At 44.8% G+C, this 23,507-nt stretch overlaps 1 protein-coding gene and 1 long non-coding RNA gene across 2 annotated transcripts in view; one reads left to right on the forward strand and one right to left on the reverse strand.

The window, feature by feature from the left end:
- LOC142213414 (high affinity immunoglobulin gamma Fc receptor I-like) overlaps positions 1-15,278 on the forward strand; it is a 52,414-nt gene extending 37,136 nt beyond the window's left edge. Inside the window, exons 6-8 of the mRNA XM_075281731.1 lie at positions 87-335; positions 9,125-9,403; positions 15,058-15,278. Coding sequence (XP_075137832.1) covers positions 87-335; positions 9,125-9,403; positions 15,058-15,278 — 749 coding nt within the window. The remainder of the gene's footprint in view (positions 1-86; positions 336-9,124; positions 9,404-15,057) is intronic.
- LOC142214318 (uncharacterized) lies at positions 5,416-7,448 on the reverse strand. Its single transcript, XR_012717266.1, has 4 exons — positions 7,379-7,448; positions 6,641-7,214; positions 5,575-6,599; positions 5,416-5,451 (listed from the first exon to the last, which is right to left on the reverse strand). It is a non-coding gene; the product is annotated as an uncharacterized LOC142214318 (long non-coding RNA).
- Positions 15,279-23,507: the final 8,229 nt, after the last annotated feature.

Below are 23,507 nucleotides of genomic sequence, written 5' to 3' on the forward strand. Positions count from 1 at the left end.
TACTTGTGGATTCCATCAGTATTACATTAGGTGGATATTTCCGGAGTTCCTCCTGTGCTATTATGTTATTCCACTATACATTCCAGGACCGGTCCTCCTGCAGGCTCCTCTTACAGATGATGGATCTATCCCACATCTGAGATGTCACAGTCGTCCTCAGTATCCTATAAGATGGAGAGGAATCGATAAAGATGGCCAGTGTCTACTGGGATCAGAAGTCGGACGACTATATTTCATAAAACCAGTGGAAACTGGGACATACAGATGTGATCAAGTACTATACGGGACTTCTGTACTTGATGCTGAATCTGACCCGTTATCTGTCCCCATCAGAGGTAAATCTTATTCTTTACATGTAACATAACATTATTGGACTAAGGCCACATGACATGTTATAGGGCAGTAACATTGGCTCTGCTCAGTATTACTACCTGCCCACAAGTGATGACAATGCAACGGGATAGTCACTGACCAGAGGAGACAAGATAGAGGGCAGGTTTGGAAGCCTTATCACAGATTTTGCATGCTGTCACAAAGGCACATATGCATAAATAATTACTTACTAGTTAAAATAAATAACCTGAAATAAATCAATGGAGAAAGAAGAAAGAATATTGGCGGCGCCCACTGATCAAAAACAGGTCCTTTTATTGGAGAACAATAGGCAATAGGTTTACCGGTGGATATAAGGCGTGCTGCCCCCTCTATCTGCTCTTTCAGCCCATTATGGCAAAGCTCTAAATGTGGTTGTGAACGCAATTGTCACAACCGGAGCAGGTGAGAGGCCATCTGGTCTATTAATCTTTTTTTGTCTATATATTAGATCGTTATACAAAAATACTATACTATCATTGGTTTGCTCGGTGTCATTTTGTGTTCTCTCTGAAATAAATCAAAACACACCAAGTTCTTCGCTGGATAAAAATTGGCCGCAATGCCTTTATTAAGGGGTTACATGAATAGTTAATGAATGACCAGAATCAATAAATAGATTAATACTAAATAAATAATTAACCAATAATTAAATAACCAAAATCAATAATAAACTGTAATTAAAGATAACTAATTAATAATTACTAGAGGTGAGCGAACAGTAAAATGTTCGATATTCGATATTCGTTTTGAGTAGCCCCGCAATATTCGACTACTCGAATCGAATAACGAATCCTATTATAGTCTATGGGGGAAAATGCTCGTTTCAGGGGTAGGCAACGTTCGATCAAATTATACTTACCAAGTCCACGAGTGAGGGTCGGGCTGGATCCTCCGAGAAGTCTTCTCCGTGCAGTGTCCCGCGGCGTCTTCCGGCTCTGAATTCACTCTGCCAGGCATCGGGCCTGGGCACAGCCGACTGCACATGTCCGCACTACAAGAAAATGGCCACTTACAGTCAAAGCGGCCATGTTCTTGTAGCATGGGCTTGTGCAGTCGGCTCTGCCCAGGCCCAATGCCTGGCAGAGTGAATTCAGAGCTGGACGACGCCGTGGGGAAGCTGCACGGAGACGACTTCTAAAGGTAGGAGAAGAACCAGCGTTGATTGGCTGACTGTATAGCATTCTGCCAATCAATGCTGGTTCTGCATCGAACTTTTCCATTTGAATAGCGAGTGGTACTCAATCGAGTATGAGTATTTTGAATACCGTAGTATTCGATCGAATATCTACTCGATCGAATACTACTCGCTCATCTCTAATGATTACCCACAAAATTCAATTAATTAACTGATTAAACACAGTCCCCCAATAGAAAATTGAAAAATAATTGAGTATGGTATATGTACAAGAATTAGTATTAAAGTGAAAAAGTAGCGGATTTTGTGTACATTTAAAATATAACTTTTAATAGTATATTTAAAAGATAGGGTTTAGAGTTTATTAAAAGGAAACGTTCAATAGAAACATAATGTGTGTATCATCAAGCATTAATACTAGTGCTGCACACCCCTAATCTGCACTATGTCTGTGCAGATACATTGTGGCTATACTTAAGCATGTGTTAGGGGCACAAGACCCCTGAGTTATGTTGTCGTAGTTCTAATTGATCAGTTGGAGGGTATGAGCTCGGGAAACAGACAGACAGACAGCAGTCTATCATATCCAGTATGTTTCAGTTTATTGACACAGAAGGGCAGGTTTATATAGCATCACAGTCACAGCCAAGCTACAAGGCATTTGTCCTTATCTGATCATGTTCTTAGTTTCTTACAGTTTTGACTAGCTTGAACCAGAAGTATTTACGGCTTCAACACGTACACAGCACATAGTGTCTCCGTCTAACCAGTTTAACTGGCTCCTTGTGTAACAGACTGCTCATCTCTGAGAGACAGAGAGAGATAGAGAGAGATAGAGCAGTCTCGGCTCCCACCTTTGTTCATACATAATTTTCAAAAGATATTTCAACCCCTCACACATGCCATAAAATAACAAGAGCTGTCAGTCCGTAATGACTCAGTGCAGATTATTATCACTGAGGTAGCTGTTCTTAAATGGAGAACTATTGCGGAGGACTACAGCTATTGATGAATTGAACCAACTAGTCTATTCCCCTCTGCTCTAGGGTTGATTAAAGCCACACATGCCCTCAATACGCCAGACTAAGCTAATACAGCTCCCTAGAGCAATATAGTAGGCTCTATAAGATCTAGCTCCGTATTGTATATTGAGGCTAATAGGGCACAACATACACCATTCAACATGCATAAATGATGTTGATCTCAACCTAGGGCGGGCTAACTTGGGGAATTTTACTGACTAATAGAAGTACAATACTGCAGCTACTGAACACATACACACATTTAGGACGGCATGTCACCACCAACACACATACTGCCTGACTGCCTGACATCAATAGCTGTAGTCCTCAGCAATAGTTCTCCATTTAAGAACAGCTACCTCAGTGATAATAATCTGCACATTATGGACTGACAGCTCTTGTTGTTTTATGGCGTGCTTTAGTATAGCCACAATGTATCTGCACAGACATAGTGCAGATTAGGGGTGTGCAGCACTAGTACTAATGTTTATTATGTTTCTATTGACGTTTCCTTTTAATAAACTACCCTATCTTTTAAATATACTATTAAAAGTACACAAAATCCCCTACTTTTGCACTTCAAACACAGTCCCCTCAGTATTAGCTGGGAGACAATTCCCCACTAACAAAGCATCGCAATGGGTAGGGAAAATAGAATTTTAAGAGGGGGGAGGGGGTGGGTGCTGCTCTATCCTGGATCCAGGGTAAGCTGTCACAGATCCCTCACGAAGTCCTCCGTTTTAAAGCTCCAGCTTCCCGCCACTGAAGCCAACGGACCAATCAGCTGATGTATCTGCTACCAGGCAGAATACAATCGTAACCAGCTCATGCCTTAGGGCTCGTTCACACGGGGGGCGGTGGGGTGGATTTTGACCATATTTTGACTCGAGATGCTAAGCCAAAATATGGTCAAAACCCGCCTGCCACGATATCGCGGCTTCCCCCACCCCGGAGACGACTCAAATGAATATTAATATTATATTAATATATATATATATATATATATATATATATATATTAATAATATTAATTAATATTAATATCTATAGATATTCTCCAAAACCCTAGGGTGCCACATAGTCAGCTACGTCAGTTTCTCAGCCATGAGTGGCCATGGATGAGAGACCTTAAGGGTGTTTGAGGAGTCCACAAAGAGGGTGAGCTCTGAAGATGCGATGGTGAGCCTTACAATCCCGCTCTTGTGTGTGCTGAGAGAATCCCTCATTGACATCAGGGATAACTCAGATCACACAGAGGAGTCAGGGATAGCATCCGATCCGTCACAGCTGGAGAGTAGGTCCACACATCTGTCCGCTTCACCGCGTTTAATGGAGGAAGAGGAGGAGGAGGATGAAGACCTGTCAGATGATGTGATGGTGATACAGGAGGCTATCGGGCAAGTTCAAATCGTCCCATTGTTGCAGCGCGGATGGGTAGAAAGGGAGGATGAGGAGGAAATGGAGATTGAACTTTCCGGTGGGGCCATAGGAGTCATGCCAACTAACACTGTGGTACACATGGCTGACTTCATGTCGGGGTGCTTTACAACTGACAAGCGTATTGTCAAAATAATGGAGGACAACCAGTACTGGATCTTTGCTATCCTTGACCCCGGTATAAAAACAACATCTGATCTTTTATTCCGGTAGAGGGGAGGGCCAATCGCATCAATGCTTGCCACAAGCAATTGGTGCAGAATATGATGGAGATGTTTCCAGCAAGTGTCGTTGACGGCAGAGAGGGCAGTTCCTCCAAAAGGCGACCAAGTGCTCCCCGGTCCACACAAGGGGCACACTGTCTAAGCTCTGGGACACCTTGATGGTACCCCCTCACTTAACTCCCACCACTGAGGGTCCTAGTGTCACCAGGCGTGAGAAGTATAGGTGCATGTTGTGGGAATACCTTTCTGACCACAGCCCTGTCCTCTCCGATCCCTCTGCGCCCTACACATATTGGGTGTCGAAGTTGGACCTGTGGCTTGAACTTGCCCTATATGCCTTGGAGGTGCTGTCCTGTCCTGCCGCCAGCATGCTCTCTGAAAGGGTCTTCAGTGCAGCCGGTAGCATCATCACTGATAAGCACAGTCGGCTGCCAGCTGAGAGTGCACAATTCTAAGCGTTGCACAATTCTGCTCCTACTAGGCTCTCTCCACCCTGATTTCCCAAAACTCTGCTGGTTAGAGGCTCCCACCACCATGAATTTCCCAAAACTCTGCTGGTTAGAGGCTCCCTCCACCCTGATTTCCCAAAACTCTGCTGATTAGAGGCTCCCTCCACCATGAATTTCCCAAAACTCTGCTGGTTAGAGGCTCCCTCCACCCTGATTTCCCAAAACTCTGCTGGTTAGAGGCTCCCTCCACCATGAATTTCCCAAAACTCTGCTAGTTAGAGGCTCCCTCCACCCTGATTTCCCAAAACTCTTCTGGTTAGAGGCTCCCTCCACCCTGATTTCCCAAAACTCTGCTAGTTAGAGGCTCCCTCCACCATGAATTTACCAAAACTCTGCTGGTTAGAGGCTCCCTCCACCATGAATTTCCCAAAACTCTGCTGGTTAGAGGCTCCCTCCACCATGAATTTCCCAAAACTCTGCTAGTTAGAGGCTCCCTCCACCCTGATTTCCCAAAACTCTTCTGGTTAGAGGCTCCCTCCACCCTGATTTCCCAAAACTCTTCTGGTTAGAGGCTCCCTCCACCCTGATTTCCCAAAACTCTGCTAGTTAGAGGCTCCCTCCACCATGAATTTACCAAAACTCTGCTGGTTAGAGGCTCCCTCCACCATGAATTTACCAAAACTCAGGCTCAGTCCACCCTGATTTTCAAAAACAATGCTGATGCCAACCTCAACTCACTCCAAGGGCCAAGTACACTGCTGGTGCAAGGCTCTCCTCACTCCAAGTACCCAATACAATGCTGGTGCAAACCTCAACTCACTCCAAGGGCAAAATAAAATGCTTCTGCAAGGCTCTCCTTACTCCAAGTACCCAATACAATGCTGGTGCAAACCTCAACTCATTCCAAGTAGCCAACACAATGCTGGTGCAAACCTCAACTCACTCCAAGGGCCAAATAAAATGTTTCTGCAAGGCTCTCCTCACTCCAAGTACCCAATACAATGCTGGTGCAAACCTCAACTCACTCCAAGTACCCAATACTATGCTGGTGCAAACCTCTCCTCACTCCAAGGGCCAAATACACTGCTGGTGGAAGGCTCTCCTCACTCCAAGGGCCAAATACACTGCTGGTACAAGGCTCTCCTCACTCCAAGGGCCAAATACACTGCTGGTGCAAGGCTCTTCTCACTCCAAGTACCCAATACACTGCTGGTGCAAACCTTTCCTCACTCCAAGGGCCAAATACACTGCTGGTGCAAGGCTCTCCTCACTCCAAGGGCCAAATACACTGCTGGTGAAAGGCTCTACTCACTCCAAGGGCCAAATACACTGCTGGTGGGAGGCTCTCCTCACTCCAAGGGCCAAATACAGTGCTGGTGCAAGGCTCTACTCACTCCAAGGGTCAAATACACTGCTGGTGCAAGGCTCTCCTCACTCCAAGTACCCAATACAATGCTGGTGCAAACCTCAACTCATTCCAAGGGCCAAATAAAATGCTTCTGCAAGGCTCTCCTCACTCCAAGTAGCCAATACAATGCTGGTGCAAACCTCTCCTCACTCCAAGGGCCAAATACACTGCTGGTGGAAGGCTCTCCTCACACCAAGGGCCAAATACACTGCTGGTGCAAGGCTCTCCTCACTCCAAGGGCCAAATAGACTGCTGGTGCAAGGCTCTCCTCACTCCAAGTACCCAATACAATGCTGGTGCAAACCTCAACTCACTCCAAGGGCCAAATAAAATGCTTCTGCAAGGCTCTCCTCACTCCAAGTACCCAATACAATACTGGTGACAGGCTCTCCTCACTCCAAGGGCAAAATACACTGCTGGTGCAAGGCTCTCCTCACTCCAAGTACCCAATAGAATGCTTGTGCAAGCTTCAACTCACTCCAAGGGCCAAATAAAATTTTTCTGCAAGGCTCTCCTCACTCCAAGTACCCAATACAATGCTGGTGCAAACCTCAACTCATTCCAAGTACCCAACACAATGCTGATGCCAACCTCAACTCACTCCAAGGGCCAAATATGCTGCTGGTGCAAGGCTCTCCTCACTCCAAGTGCCCAATACAATGCTGGTGCAAACCTCAACTCACTCCAAGGGCCAAATAAAATGCTTCTGCAAGGCTCTCCTCACTCCAAGTACCCAATACAATGCTGGTGCAAACCTCAACTCATTCCAAGTACCCAACACAATGCTGGTGCAAACCTCTCCTCACTCCAAGGGCCAAATACACTGCTGGTACAAGGCTCTCCTCACTCCAAGGGCCAAATACACTGCTGGCGCAAGGCTCTCCTCACTCCAAGTACCCAATACACTGCTGGTGCAAACCTTTCCTCACTCCAAGGGCCAAATACACTGCTGGTGAAAGGCTCTCCTCACTCCAAGGGCCAACTACACTGCTGGTGGGAGGCTCTCCTCACTCCAAGGGCCAAATACAGTGCTGGTGCAAGGCTCTACTCACTCCAAGGGTCAAATACACTGCTGGTGCAAGGCTCTCCTCACTCCAAGTACCCAATACAATGCTGGTGCAAACCTCAACTCACTCCAAGGGCCAAATAAAATGCTTCTGCAAGGCTCTCCTCACTCCAATTACCCAATACAATACTGGTGACAGGCTCTCCTCACTCCAAGGGCAAAATACACTGCTGGTGCAAGGCTCTCCTCACTCCAAGGGCCAAATACACTGCTGGTGCAAGGCTCTCCTCACTTCAAGTACCCAATACAATGCTGGTGCAAACCTCAACTCACTCCAAGTACCCAATACAATGCTGGTGCAAACCTCAACTCACTACAAGGGCCGAATAAAATGCTTCTGCAAGGCTCTCCTCACCTCAAGTACCCAATACAATGCTGGTGACAGGCTCTCCTCACTCCAAGGGCCAAACACACTGCTGGTGCAAGGCTCTCCTCACTCCAAGTACCCAACACAATGCTGGTGACAGGCTCTCCTCACTCCAAGGGCCAAATACACTGCTAGTGCAAGGCTCTCCTCATTCCAAGGGACAAATACACTGCTGGTACAAGGCTCTCCTCACTCCAAGGGCCAAATACACTGCTGGTGCAAGGCTCTTCTCACTTCAAGTACCCAATACAATGCTGGTGCAAACCTCAACCCACTCCAAGTACCCAATACAATGCTGGTGCAAACCTCAACTCACGCCAAGTACCCAATACAATGCTGGTGCAAACCTCAACTCACTGCAAGGGCCGAATAAAATACTTCTGCAAGGCTCTCCTCACTCCAATTACCCAGTACAATTCTGTTGACAGGCTCTCCTCACTCCAAGGGCCAAATACACTTCTGGGTGACAGGCTGTACTCACTTCCAGAAAGAAAGAATGTTTCAAGGTGTTTTCCTACTGTCTGAGAGGTGGTATTGAGTGTGTAAAGTGTGTAGTTGTTAGGCTGTGATGTTGGGGTAATAGAGGGTCTTTGGTGTGTTAGATGCCCCCAGACATGCTTCTCCTGCTGTCCCAGTGTCATTCCAGAGGTGTTGGCATCATTTCCTGTGGTGTCATAGTGGACTTGGTGACCCTCCAGACACGGATTTGGGTTTCCCCCTTAACGAGTATATGTTCCCCATAGATTATAATGGGGTTCGAAACCTGTTCGAACAGTGAGCGGCTGTTCGAATCGGATTTTGAACCTCGAACATTTTAGTGTTCGCTCATCTCTAGTCTTTATAATTTTTACTCTTCCCCCTCTTGTCTTCATGGCTGTGTCACCTGCATCTTCTGACGTTCAGGGCGATCAAAATCACGTGCATGCACAGTAGGCTCGTTCTTTCAAAAACCAAGACGAGATTGTGATCATGCTGGAGGTCAGAGTGTACTATAAGTACCAGATGGACATTACTCTGTATTTGCTTCTCTTATAAGTTCATTTACATTATCTTCACCCAGCTTCATGAGAGATATCATTGCACGGAATGGTAAGTGACCACACCCTTGTTACTCGAAAGAGCTAATTTTCATATTGACAAAATCAGTGATATCTCGTCATTGAAGGCAACAATTCACAAGGGGAACAGAACATTTTATACAGGTGACCCTAACCTATCTAACTGCGGTGCTGGGAACGATACTACTTATAGGGAGTCTATCATTAAGAAACTCAATCTTAAGTACAGTAGTCTTTATACAGTCTATTCCAGGCATATATTTAGTATCAAGATCTTACCAATAGTTTTGTCAAAAAATTAACTCCATGAGGCATAGGGGCGCTATCCCTGTACTCCAAGCACAGCCGCGTCATCACTTTGAACGCCTCTTGTGTGTTAGTCAATATGTCTTTATCTGTTTGACTCTTCCCCCTCTTGTCTTCATGGTTGTGTCACCTGCATCTTCTGACGTCCTGGGCGATCACGATCACAAGATGAGATTTTGATCGTGCTGGAGGTCAGAGTGTACTATAAGTACCAGATGGACATTACTCTGTATTTGCTTATCCTATAAATTCATTTCCATTGTTCCCTTCACCTACAGATCTGTTCTCCAGTCCAGAGATAAGACTGACCCCATCCATGGTGATAGAAGGTGACCACATGACCCTGACATGTGACACGAGGCTTAGTCCACACAGACAGACCACAGAACTGCAGTTTGCTTTCTACAGAGATGGGCGGGAAGTCCGGGGATTTCTACCATCTAATAAATATGTTCTGTCTGCTAAGCTGGAGGATTCTGGGAATTATTACTGTGCAGGGAGAACTGGAGACAACAGAGTGAAGAAAGTGAGCGAAGAGTTACATGTGCAGATATACAGTGAGTATATACCTGTCCCCTCCATATATCTCTGACCTCATCTGATATGCAGCAAATATAATCACATTCCCCAATGTGACTCCAATTTACTCACTGGGTGATCCTAGAAAGTGGCCAAAATGCTCCTCAACTTGGACCATTTTGTCACACGATCTCAGATCCTACTCCCTAATTGCCATGAGACCATGGGTAGTGAAATATAGTATAATATAAATTAATACATCATAATAACACAGAGCCCCTTTTCTTTGGTTGTTATTGTCTTGTGGTGTGAGGTCATAATACAACACACGGGCGTTCACTTCCACTACAGATGGCGGCTTAACTCAGAGATCCATCTAGTAATACAGCACATACTGTATACAGTCATGGCCAAAAGTTTTGAGAAGGACACAAATCTTATATTTTCACATGATCTGCTGCCCTCTGGTTTTTATGTGTGTTTGTCAGATGTTTTTATCACATACAGAAATATAATTGCAATTATATTATGAGTAATAAAAGCTTATATTGACAGTTAGAATGAGTTAATGCAGCAAGTCAATATTTGCAGTGTTGACCCTTCTTCTTCAGGACCTCTGCAATTCTCCCTGGCATGCTCTCAATCAACTTCTGGACCAAATCCTGACTGATAGCAGTCCATTCTTGCACAATCAATGCTTGCATTTTGTCAGAATTTGTAGGTTTTTGTTTGTCCACCCGTCTCTTGATGATTGGCCACAAGTTCTCAATGGGATTAAGATCTGGGGAGTTTCCAGGCCATGGACCCAAAATCTCTATGTTTTGTTCCCTGAGCCATTTAGTTATCACCTTTGCTTTATGGCAAGGTGCTCCATCATGCTGGAAAAGGCTTTGTTGATCGCCAAACTGCTCTTGGACGGTTGGGAGAAGTTGATCTTGGAGGACATTCTGGTACCATTCTTTATTCATGACTGTGTTTTTAGGCAAGACTGTGAGAGAGCCGATTCCCTTGGCTGAGAAGCAACCCCACACATGAATGGTTTCAGGATGCTTTACAGTTGGCATGAGACAAGACCATGGTTAACAGAAGAGAAACAATGATGCCAAACACCAGCCTCCTTTTAAAGTGTCCAGTGGTGTCATTCTTACTTAATCATGACAGATTGATCTCCAGCCCTGTCCTCATCAACACCCACACCTGTGTTAATGGAGCAATCACTGAAACGATGTTAGCTGGTCCTTTTAAGGCAGGACTGCAATGATGTTGAAATGTGTTTTGGGGGATAAAGTTCATTTTCTAGGCAAATATTGACTTTGCAAGTAATTGCTGTTAAGCTGATCACTCTTTATAACATTCTGGAGTATATGCAAATTGCCATTAGAAATACTGAAGCAGTAGACTTTGTAAAAAATAATATTTGTATCATTCTCAAAACTTTTGGCCATGACTGTAATGGGATATACAGAGCAGGTCACACATTGATGCTGGAGTCCTCTGGCTGGCTGGAATAATATGTGGCTACTATTGGAAACACTTGTTTTCGGGGTCTGTACACACATACAGCTTATACTTAGTAAAGATAACAAACCTGATGCCTTTAGGAATGACTTAATAACTCAGTCCAGGATACACTTAGTCCGGAATAACTGAGTGTAGACTACTAAATCCATAGCAATGTCCAATAAAACAGCTTGTGGCTATAATCTTTATGGGGGCTTTAGAAGACATCCCCCTCCTTTATCACTTGAATAAACATGTCAACAAATATCCCACTTTACCATAGTCCAACCCCCCATGTAATAACTCTGCCCAGGATGACCTATAGGGTTTTCTGCTACGGAAGATACAATGAATTAAGGTAAATTCAGACAGAATTTTTTGGTCCAGGACCTGAGGTGAAGGCCGCCTCAGGTTCCAGACCGAAAATCAGGTAGCCGCGACTGATACACTGCACCAGCATTCGGGGCGCACTCCGCTCAGGATTAGGTCCAATGAATGGGCCTAGTCCAGAGGAGGGAGTGTCTTCAGGCTGAATCACAAGGCGAAACGGCCTGAAGAATGAGTATCTCACTTCTTTTTTCTCGGAGCCGGAAGAAATCTCGGATCTAGGAAATAGACTTGAGCGGCTCCCATTGATTTCAATGGGAGCCGTCTGTTTGGTCAGAATTCTGAGGCGGATACGGCCTCAAAATCGTGACCAAAAATCTCCGTGTGAACTTACCCTAACTTGTCACATGTCACTAATCCAGTTCCCCTAGACTCTAATATAACCACACGTCCTTCTTACATATTTTCCATATCCTCTGATCCAAAGTTACTAGTAATGTTACTCCTATGGTGCTTAAGGAGATCCTATCATAGAAACCCTTTTTTTCTGAGTAATATGTTGGAATAGCCTTAAGAAAGGCTATTCTTTTCCTACCTTTTGTCTTCTCCGCGCCGCCATTCCGTATGAATCCTGGTTCTTGTCACTATGCAAATGAGTTCTCTCGCAGGACTGGGGGCGGGCCCCAGCGCTCAAACAGTGCTAGGAGAGTCCCCAATGCTGCGAGAGAACTCTCTCCAGCGCCGCCTTCATCTTCGTCAGCAGCGTCCTCTTCATTCTCTTCTTCCGGCACAGGTTTTCGACTTCTAGGCCTTTGGTCTTGGGCAGAGCAGACTGCGCATAACCATAGGCCATGAGAAAATGGCCGCTTACAATACTGTGCAAGCGGCCATTTTCTTGTGGCCTGTGTACATGCGCAGTCTGCTTTACCCGACGCCTAGAAGTCGTAAACCTGCGGCGGAAGAAGAGGATGAAGAGGACGCTGCTGACAAAGATGGAGGCGGCGCTGGAGAGAATTCTTTCGCAGCATTGGGGATGCCCTCAGTCCTGCAAGATAACTCATTTGCATACCGACAAGAACCAGGATTCCTATGGAACGGCAGTGCGGAGGAGACAACGAAAGGCTCTTCCAACGTTTTACTAAGAAAAAAAAGGATTTCTATGATAGGATCCCTTTAATCCCATATGAGAAGGACCATCTGAATAACAGATTACATTGACATATGTCTTCATGCACTCCAATAGTATCACCATGGCCAATGACTGATATTCTTTGTCGGTGACTATCAGATATTCTTTAGTGTAAAAAAGAAAAAAAATATCCCTTATTCTATATTTATAAAAGAAAACCCAAATCAATGTAATATTTACCACAGAATTGTAAGGCCCATGTGATATATGGGATACACACAAACACCCCTAAACACTGACTGAGTACATGTGGTAGATCCAGTATATCTCACGTTCACCAAAATACAAATATATGTATTCAATAAAGGAAAGAACTTCTTCTTTTGTTACTTTTTCCTGAGAGGGTGATGTGTGGCTGTACGGACGGCTCTTGTGTAATGTATGCTTCCCTTTCATATCCCCTGCTCCCCCCCCTCCACCCCCACATCACATCCCTTGTCACTGCCCCCTGTGGGTGATCAGCAGTCAATACCTTTCTACTTAATTGTACGTCAGCTGTGGACTATTGATCATGTAACCATACAGACACGGACAAACAGAACATGTAACTCTGATATATACCCATCGTTTCAGTGGCGTAACTAGGAATGGCGGGGCCCCGTGGCGAATCTTTGACATAGGCCCCCCTTCCTGACTGACACCAACGACCTAGACCGACCGACCCCCTGCCACATTCCTGTGTGCTCTATTATGCCCCATAGTGGACCCTGCACACAGTATTATGTCCCATAGTGGCCCCTGCACACAGTATTATGCCCCATAGTGGCCCCTGCACACAGTATTATCCCCCATAGTGGCCCCTGCACACAGTATTATGCCCCATAGTGGACCCTGCACACAGTATTATGTCCCATAGTGGCCCCTGCACACAGTATTATGCCCCATAGTGTCCCCTGCACACAGTATTATGCCCCATAGTGGCCCCTGCACACAGTATTATGCCCCATAGTGGACCCTGCACACAGTATTATGTCCCATAGTGGCCCCTGCACACAATATTATGCCCCATAGTGGCCCCTTCACACAGTATTATCCCCCATAGTGGCTCCTGCACACAGTATTATCCCCCATAGTGGCCCCTGCACTCAGTATTATGCCCCATAGTGACTCCTGCACACAGTATTATGTCCCATAGTGGCCCCTGCACACAGTATTATGTCCCATAGTGGCCCCTGCACACAGTATTATGTCCCATAGTGGCCCCTGCACACAGTATTATCCCCCATAGTGGCTCCTGCACACAGTATTATCCCCCATAGTGGCCCCTGCACTCAGTATTATGCCCCATAGTGACTCCTACACACAGTATTATGTCCCATAGTGGCCCCTGCACACAGTATTATGTCCCATAGTGGCCCCTGCACACAGTATTATGTCCCATAGTGGCCCCTGCACACAGTATTATGCCCCATAGTGGCCCCTGCACACAGTATTATCCCCCATAGTGGCTCCTGCACACAGTATTATCCCCCATAGTGGCCCCTGCACTCAGTATTATGCCCCATAGTGACTCCTGCACACAGTATTATCCCCCATAGTGGCCCCTGCACACAGTATTATGTCCCATAGTGGCCCCTGCACACAGTATTATGTCCCATAGTGGCCCCTGCACACAGTATTATGCCCCATAGTGGCCCCTGCACACAGTATTATGCCCCATTGTGAACACCCATGAACAATTATTATACCCTGGGGTCTTTTCAGACCCCAGAGTATAATAATCGGAGACCCAGGGGGATACAAACATAAAAAAAGTCACTTACCTATCCCTGGCTCCCCTGCAGTCCTCGGCGGTGTCGGCAATCTTTAATGACGCACAGACGTCACATGACTCAGGACGCAGGTCCCGGTCATGTGATGTCATGGACGTCAAACAACTAGGCCCGATGCCTGTACGGAGCGCGGAGAAGTAAGTAATACCGTTTGTTATGTTCTCTTACCTCTCCTGGGCCTCCAATCATTATACTCGGGGGTCTGAAAACACCCCCGAGTATAATAGTTACCGATCCCGGCCCCTGCCAAGTTCGGTAAGTAAATAGGGCCTGTTACCGACTGGAGTATCTCCAGCCGGTGACGGCCTATTAAGAAAAATAAGACCCACAGGGGTAGCAGCTGTCTCCGGGCCCCTAATGTCCCGGGCCCTATCGCAGCCGATAGCCCTGCTACCCCGGTAGTTATGCCACTACATCATTTGATGACTTCCAGATCTGTTGGGACAACTTTCTTTCTTAGGATTCCAGTCGAGACTAACACAATAGGAATACAGTTTTTATAGCACCTTTAGGGTGGGTGAGGGGCTGAGCGGTCACCTTATAACATTATTTATGGTACAGGAATTTGAAGGAATGTTTATCTACTTATAGACAGACCAGTATAGTATACAGAAATACAGACAAAGCTACAGAGTGAACCTCCTATAGATGTACAACATGAAATACAGACTGATTAGTAAGACATTAACCCTGTCGTATCACATCAATAAGACAACTCTGATTTTGTGGAAAAAAAACCTCCTATTACAATAGGTAGTATCAGTAAGTCAATATCAGCTGGACATGGAGCTGGAGATATCAGAACATCTGTCTGCTTGTCTTGGAGTCACCACCACTAGACGCACATGTATGAGGATAAAGAAAAGACACTTGTTATAAATTCTCATTTATTTTGTCATTTCAGATCGGAATTATACGCTGATAAATATTATACGGCTGATAACATCTGGACTGATAGTTATTATGGGTATTATTATTCTGTACCATCATCTAAAGAGAGACATCGGCCCACCCGAGGAAGTAATGAGACCGGAAGACGGGAATGAATTGGAGAATGTTGACAGAGAAAGTTGTCATATTTACTCTGAAATACTAAACATAGATGTTACTGATCCTGAGCTCTAAGTGGTAAAGTGAATCTGACAGATAAATGTTGGCTAATAAACCATATACAGCGCAATGTACTGTAGGCGTAAATATATTGTTCCCATATCAAGTGCCCAAACATGACAACTCCTCTCCTCATTGACTTATAGCATGAAACGGCTGTCACTCAACTCAGAGTGTGCCTCCTCCCGCATCAATGTGTTTTTAAACCTGGATCGTGAAAAATAAAGTTTGAATTTTACGCATTTGGGTGAGTGCCAAGTATTTTTCTACTTGTTCATCAATTTTCTGATGAATTTTCTGCTTAGGGCACCACCTTTTTTATGCGTTTTGCTCGTCCCCATACAGATTTTCAACTGTTGCATGAGTAGTGCCACCTAACCTTCCATTTCACCATTACGGTTAATAAAATTTACTTTTACAATATAAATTTATACAATATAAAGTGTAAACAATTCCATATAAATAGAAATCTTACTGATCACATTGTTACATCATTCCAGCCACCAGTAGGGATCAAATCACATATTATTCAACAAAAACAAAACATTACAAACCTATAATACAATTCACATACTTAAGGTATACTGACTAGAGATGAGCGAACGGCGTTCAATCGAATTGGTATTCGATCGAATATCAGGCTGTTCGAGGTATTCGTTCACAATCGAATACCACGCGGCAAACGCATTAAATATTTGTATCCCCTCCCACCTTCCCTGGCGCATTTTTTGTACCAATAACTGTGCAGGGGAGGTGGGACAGGAACTACGACAACATAGGTATTGAAAAAAAATCAGAAAAAGCCATTGGCTGCCGAAATCAGGTGACATCCGATTTGTAAGAATAGTGGCCGCCATCTTCGTCTCATTTTGCAGCTTGGAGACATAGGGACAGAGATCTGCTGAGGGCTAGAGAGGGATTAGTTTCTACTAGGAAGGAAAACACTGAAGAACAACAACAGCTCTTTTCAGAGCTATACTGCAGGGAGAGGAGTCGATAGACACTCAATCCAGCTTTGCACGGTTTGTATCCCCAAACGCCAAAGTGGGATACACTGCAATTGTCAGGCTATATACACTCAATCCAACTATCCACGGTGTGTACCCCCAAGACCTAACAGGGATACACAGCGATTCTCAGGCTGCATACTCTCAATCCAGCTATCCACGCTGTGTACCCCCAAAACCTAACAGGGATACACAGTGGTTGTCAGGCTATATACGCTCAATCCAGCTATTCATGCTGTGTACCTCCAAAACCTAACAGGGATACACAGCAATTGTCAGGCTATATATGCTCAACCCAGCTTTCCTCTGTGTATACACCATAAAAATCATATCACTATACATCTAAAAATGCGTAAGGATAGAACAAAGGGACGAGGACGGGGGTGTGGGAATGCTGCATGGGAGCAAGGTCGCGATGGAGCCACAGCGCATTCCGTGACAACTCCTCAGGGGCAGCAAGCATTGTGCTTCCCCACAGTCCCTGGCTTGATGGCCACATTAAGTAGGGTGCGGGGTACAACACTAACCAGGCCTGAGCACCAGGAAGAGATGTTACAATGGCTGGCGGAAAATGCTTCCAGCACATTCTCCACCAGCCAGTCAACCTCTACCTCAACTCCTCCTCCTACCCAACAGTTTGGTTCTTACTCTTTACAACATGCCCAATCTTCCCAGCAACCTAATCCCACCTTTCCCACCTCCCAAGAGCTGTTTTCGGGTCCTTTCACTGTCATTCTCTCTGTCCCACCACTTCCCGAATCCCGGGAGCTAACAGATGAGTTTCTGTGTCCTGATGCCCAAACACTGGAGCATCCGCCATCTCCTGCTGATTTTGTTGTTGATGACTAGCAACCCGCCCTCAGTGATGATGACGAGACACAGTTACCATCAGGGCAGTCTATTGGCATGTGTGGTGTGCAGGAGGAGGAGCCAAGAGAGGAATTGGAAGGGGAGGTGGTGGTTGACGAGGACACTGACCCGACCTGGACAGGGGGATGTCAAGCGGGGAAAGCAGTGTAGATGTGGAGGGAAGTGCAGAACCAAAGAGGGTGGCTAGAGGCAGAGGCATGTCCAGAGGCAGAGGACAGCTGCTTCACCGAAGCCAGGCCACAGCCAGCAAGGCCCAAGATGTTCCCTATTCTAGCCAGCCTAGAAAAACTCCCCCATCGAGGCCACGGTCTTCGGTGGTGTGGAGATTTTTCAATGTATGTGCGGAGGACAAATATAGTGCGTTTTGCACACTTTGCAATTCGAAACTAAGTAGGGGCTCTGAAAAGAGCAACCTTACGACCACTGCCAGGCACCATCATTTGAAATGCAAGCATTGGACTCAGTGGGAGAGAGCAAACGTAGGACAATCGTCGTCCGGCGTTGCAGCCACTGCCTCTCCCACTGTTGCCAGTGCTAGCGCTGCAGTCCAGACCACCAGCCAGGACACCTACACATCTGCCTCTACCACTTTGAGGACTTCTCCCTCATCCTCCCCTTCTACAGCCTTAGCTCCTTCTCCTGCCTTACCTCCTTCTCCTGTACCATCATGCGCCTCTTTCCAGCAACCCACCATCTCCCAGATGTTTGAGCGCAGGCAAAAGTACAGCGCTACCAACCCACATGCACAAGCCTTAAACGGGCACATCTCCAAACTCTTGGCCCAGGAGATGTTGCCGTTCTGGCTTGTGGAAATTCAGGCCTTCCATGACCTGATGGCAAGTGCGGCACCTCGCTATGCCGTCCCTAGCCGTCACTACTTCTCCCGGTGTGCCGTCCCCACCTTGCACCAGCACATGTCACGCAACATCAGGTAGGCCCTAAGTTCACGCGTAGACAAGTGCATGTGGACAGGGACGCTACATTTCACTGACGGCACACTGGGTGAGTGTAGTTGAGGCTGGGACTGGTTCACAAACTGGGGCAGTCTACCTCGTCTCCCTGCCCAAAATTCCTGGCAGGGTCTCTGAACCACCACCCTCCTCCTCCTCCTCCGCCGTCACATCCACCCCAGCTACCTGCTAGAAATGCTGCAGCACTGGCGTGGGGAGACGTCAGCAGGCTGTGCTGAATTTCATCAGCTTGGGGGACAGACAGCACACTGCCTCTGAGGTGAGGGTTTTCGCCACTGCACCTGGGCCCAGGCATGGTCGTGTCTGATAACGGCTGGAACCTGGTAGCTTGCCAACCTCCAACACATTCCATGCCTGGCCCACATTTTCAATTTAGTGGTGCAACGGTTTTTAAAAACGTACCCCAACGTTCATGAGCTACTGGTGAAAGTGCGGCGCTTGTGCACCCACTTTCGCAAGTCTACAGTAGCCGCTGCTAACCTCTGAAGCCTCCAGAAATACTCCATCTGCCAGAACACAGGCTGTTGTGCGACGTCCCCACATGCTGGAACTCGACATAACACATGTTGAGCAGAGTGTATGAGCAGCAGAGACCCTTGATGGAGTACTATCTCCAAAACCTAAGGGATCCTCAGAGTCAGCTCCCGCAGTTTCTGCACCATGAGTGGCCATGGATGGCAGACTTATGCGAGATCTTGTGTGTCTTTGAGGAGTCCACCAAGAGGGTCAGCTGTGACGACGCACTGGTGAGTGTAGCAATCCCGCTCCTGTGTGTGATGCGAGAATCCCTAATCGCCATCAGGGATAACGCATTGTATGCTGAGGAGTTGGGCATAGGAACAGAACCATCCCAGCAGGATAGTCAGTGCACATTCCTGTCTGCTTCACAGCATATATTGATGGAGGCAGAGGAGGAGGAGGATGACAAAGTGGCAGATCTCATTGTCATCCAGGAGGCTAACGGGGAAGTTCAGTGCATCCCATTGCTGCAGCGTGGATGGGTCGAAATGGAGGAGGAGGAAGAGGAGGAAATGGAGAATGACCATTCCAGTGGGGGCAGTGAAGTCATGCCAAGTAACACTCTGGCACACAGGGCTGAATTCATGTTGGGGTGCTTTTCAAGTGACAAAGGCATTGTCAAAATCCTGGAGAGCAAACACTACTGGACTTTTGCAATCCTCGACCCCCCAGTATAAAAATAACATCTCGACTTTTATTCCAGTAAAGGGGAGGGCCAGTCGCATGAGTGATTGCCACAAGCAACTGGTGCAAAATATGATGGAGATGTTTCCATCAACTCTTGTTGGCGGCAGAGAGAGAGTTCCTCCAAGAGACTGCCAACTGTCATCCGGTCCACTACCACCAGGGGCACACTCTCCAAGGTCTGGGGCACGTTAATGGCACCCCCTCGCCAAACTACCGCCACCGAGGGGCCTAGTGTCACCAGGAGGGACAAGTATAGGCGCATATTGCCGACCACAGCCCTGTCCTCTCTGATCAATCTGCACCCTACACTTATTGGGTCTCCAAGTTGGATTTGTGGCTGTAACTTGCGCTGTACACATTGGAGGTCATTTCCTTCCCTGCCGCCAGCGTGCTATCGGAAAGGGTCTTCAGCGCAGCTGCAGCTGAGAGTGCTGACCGGCTGACTTTCATCAAAATGAATAGCTACTGGATAGACCCATCATTTTCATGTCCACCGGTGTCAAGCACCCGACATGAAGTTTCATGTGTGTGCTCAATCTCTACAATTCCTCCTCCTCCTCATACTCCTCCTCCATCAGCGCTGCACAATTCTGCTCCTACTAGGCTCAATCCACCCTCATTTCCCCAAACTCTGCCGGTTAGAGTCTCAACCCACCCTGATAACCCTCTAACTCTGCTGGTTAGAGGCTCAATCCACCCTGATTCCCCCAAACTCTGCTGGTTAGTGGCTCAACTCACCCCAAGGGCCAAAAACGAAATCTCTGCTGTTTAAAGGCACAACTAACCCCAAGGCTCCATGTTTCAGAAATGAAGCATTTTATGATGCAGTGGACTGAGCAGAGGAGAGCAGAAGAGACTCCTTTATATTTATCTTTTTTTTTCCAGCCATTCTTGGCTTTGGCTTAAAAAATACAGCAAAATCTGCAACAAAAAAACCCGCTTTTCTAAAATATGGGCCTGCTGCATTTTATTATCTAAGAGAAAATCCAAATTTATAAACAAAAAAGAAAAAAAAAAAAAAAACATATCTGGAAGTTGCTGATCTCATTGAAAGAAACATATCTCCAGCTTTTCTAACATGCCTTATAAAATGTTCTAAAAATTATTTTTCCCACTCTTTATATTTCCTTAATTTTCCCTATTTTAAATGTAAATTCATAATTATTTGAACAATTCAATGTAAATATATTGAATGGGCTGATTTGTGTTTTGTATAAAAAACCAGCTGATATAATTTACCATAGAGAAAAGATTGTTAGCCTCGTAGTAACATATTACACTGACAAGTATATAAACCTTGTATGTAAAACCCAACCAGAATAATGGCGGTGAGAGCAATAATACTTACACAACACCATGAAGATCATCTTGGCCATACTTAGCTGTGATGTGTCACAAATACCATATAGGGTTATTATTATCTATCTTATAAGTCTTTGGTTTGATCCTTAAGTCTCACAGAGACAAGAAGTAACAAATAAAAAAAACTTCACAAAAATGATCTTCCAGTAAACCATGAACTGTAGACCATAAATACTATTACAAGATCACCAACTTAATAATGTGTAATAAATAATAACTAGAAACAGCTTTAAAAGATGGAGACAACGCTCTAAGCAAAAAAGTAATAAAGTGATTGAGCCAATGCCCTTCTGTATCACTGCCCAATACATAAAGAGAGAGAAGTGAGGTTGTGTCCTCCAAACTCATTGTAATGGAAGAAAAATCAGTAAGTTATATCGGAAAGCAGGAAGTAAAAGGCAAAAACAAAAAATGTAAAATGGCCATGTAAAAAAAATATCAAATTACCTTGTGAGTCTCAAAAATTAAAAATAAATAAAAATGCAAATATTTAGTATTACCACATCCGTAATGACCTGATATATTCATTACTAACTTTTTATCCTTTACTATGGATATAGAAATAAATATGAAAAAAATCCCCAAACCGCTTTATTTATGAACATTTGCACATACAGAAAAAAAATCCACAATATTGATTGGTTACCCATAGAAATTCATAAAAATCAATATTAACTCGGAAATATTTCCAAGTGTTATACTGAAAAAAAAACAACACATACTTGGAAATACAAAGAATTAAACTTAATTAATACATAATAAATTAGATGATATAAAAACAATAGAAGTGCGTAGAAGCCGCTACTGCCACAACATCCACTGTATCAGCCCTGAGGAGTGATGGAGGTTTGGTGAACTCAACCATGACCAACCACAACCCTCATCCTCAGGCTCCTCCATTGGGTCACTGTGTATATATAGTCAGACACCGGCCATTGTATATTCTTAGGGAGTTTAGAGTTTCCCCTTTAAACCCTCCGTGACAAGCTGTGACACAAACCTACCTGAGTCTGAGAATCTCCGACCACAGAAACCTTGTATATTTCCTCCTCGCATAGTTGGCATATTCTATGTTCTTCTAGAATTAGATGACCTGATAGATAATAGAAGACTCATCATCTGCGGCTACTGGCGCTGCCACCAAGGCCAGAAGTAGTTCAGCTCTTGTCTGCCACATCCTTACTGTTAGTAGTAGTCATACTTGTCTCCTCCTCGCCCTCCTTATGTCTGTCGCCTGTCCTACTTCTCTCCACTCATTTACTTACTGTACAGACAGCGCTTACATAGTAACCAAAAATAATAAATACTGAAATAACGAAGCTTCATTTTTACATCAGTGAAGGAGACACTACAAGTACCACGTCCACCACTACTACTGTACTACTGTGTGATGTATATCTAGGATTACATATACGCTGCAGTGCACCTGTGTATACAGAGAAAGGCTTACAGTATATTGTTCAGATTAACACCAATGCTCCATAATGAGAAAATGTTACCCCTTGTCCAAATTGTCTCTTCAGTACAAAAGTATATTTAACCCCTTCACTCATTACAAAGTACAATTTTTTTCGCTAACAATAAGCCACAATGTGAACTGAAAAATTTTAAAAAATGATGGTTCTTGGAATGAGGAGAGAGAGAAACGTAAGTCTAAAAACAAAAACTGGCTGAGGCATGAAAGGGTTAAAGAATGTGCACAGAGATGAAATTGCTCTTTTGGCAGTGGCCAGTAATGTCAATATAGATTATTGTCCAGAAGAAAAGACATCCCATGCCCAGAAGGACTGGACCTGAAGACAGGTAATTATGATGGCGTGAAGGGGATATTTGAGTTAGTTTGGTGATATTCCGTTTCCAGAAATCATCATTTGTATTCTAGTAGTTGGTGAGGGTCTTGGCTGATGGACCATTAATGATAACTGAACGATATATCAGATAACAAAGATACAGTCCACCAAAATCAGCAGGTATGTGCTTGTGACTTCTATAGCAAATTGGAAAATGATGAACCATCATTTGATGTGAATATGGTCAAAAAGAATAGCTGTAAACCAGAAGGTTATCCTAGAGGACCCAGCGTATGTTAGGAGGCTAAGGTATCATCCCCGGTTAAAGGGGAAATCAGTAATAAAAACATGTAAAATGCCCCCGAGGGACAAGGTGTAAAAAAACCCCCAAAAGAATGAAAAAAAAACCAAACCCTACTATAACTATCATACCCACATCTACCAGAGAATCACAAATAGGTGTCAGTTCGATAAAAATGACTGTAATGGAAGGGAAAATATATATTTTAAAAATTGTATCAATTTTTACACAAAAAAGTGATGAATGTTTCCCCTCCTTTTTCTAGACATAATTTTAAAAAACGTTAGAAAAAAAAGCATATTACAGTAAAAAGGACATACAATTAAAGTCACTAGAAAAAGACGCAAAAAATATTTGAATAACCCAAATAAAATAAAAAAAAAATATATATATATATAGGCCCTCAAAACTGCATGTGCCAAAAACCTGAAACTGTGTCAGGGAACAATGACTGTTCATGAAGTCTGTGCGTATTGAATATCTTGCTTTATTGTGAAGTTATATGCTCCCCTCCGGAGCACTGAGCTCATCTCTGCTTCTATGAATTAAACGGGATGTCACAAGAAAATGTCATTGCTGACCGTGCTGCCACCATTGGAATGAAAGATCTGTAATTGGTAAGTTAACTTTTTTTTTTTTTTTAAATTAAAAATATTTTAGTGTATGTGAACAACTCCTTTAAGAGCTATGGGACCTGCTGTGACAGAAGTCTAACCCGAATCTGACAATCACTGACC

The sequence above is a fragment of the Leptodactylus fuscus genome, chromosome 7, assembly GCF_031893055.1.
Source record: "Leptodactylus fuscus isolate aLepFus1 chromosome 7, aLepFus1.hap2, whole genome shotgun sequence".
Classification (NCBI taxonomy): domain Eukaryota; kingdom Metazoa; phylum Chordata; class Amphibia; order Anura; family Leptodactylidae; genus Leptodactylus; species Leptodactylus fuscus.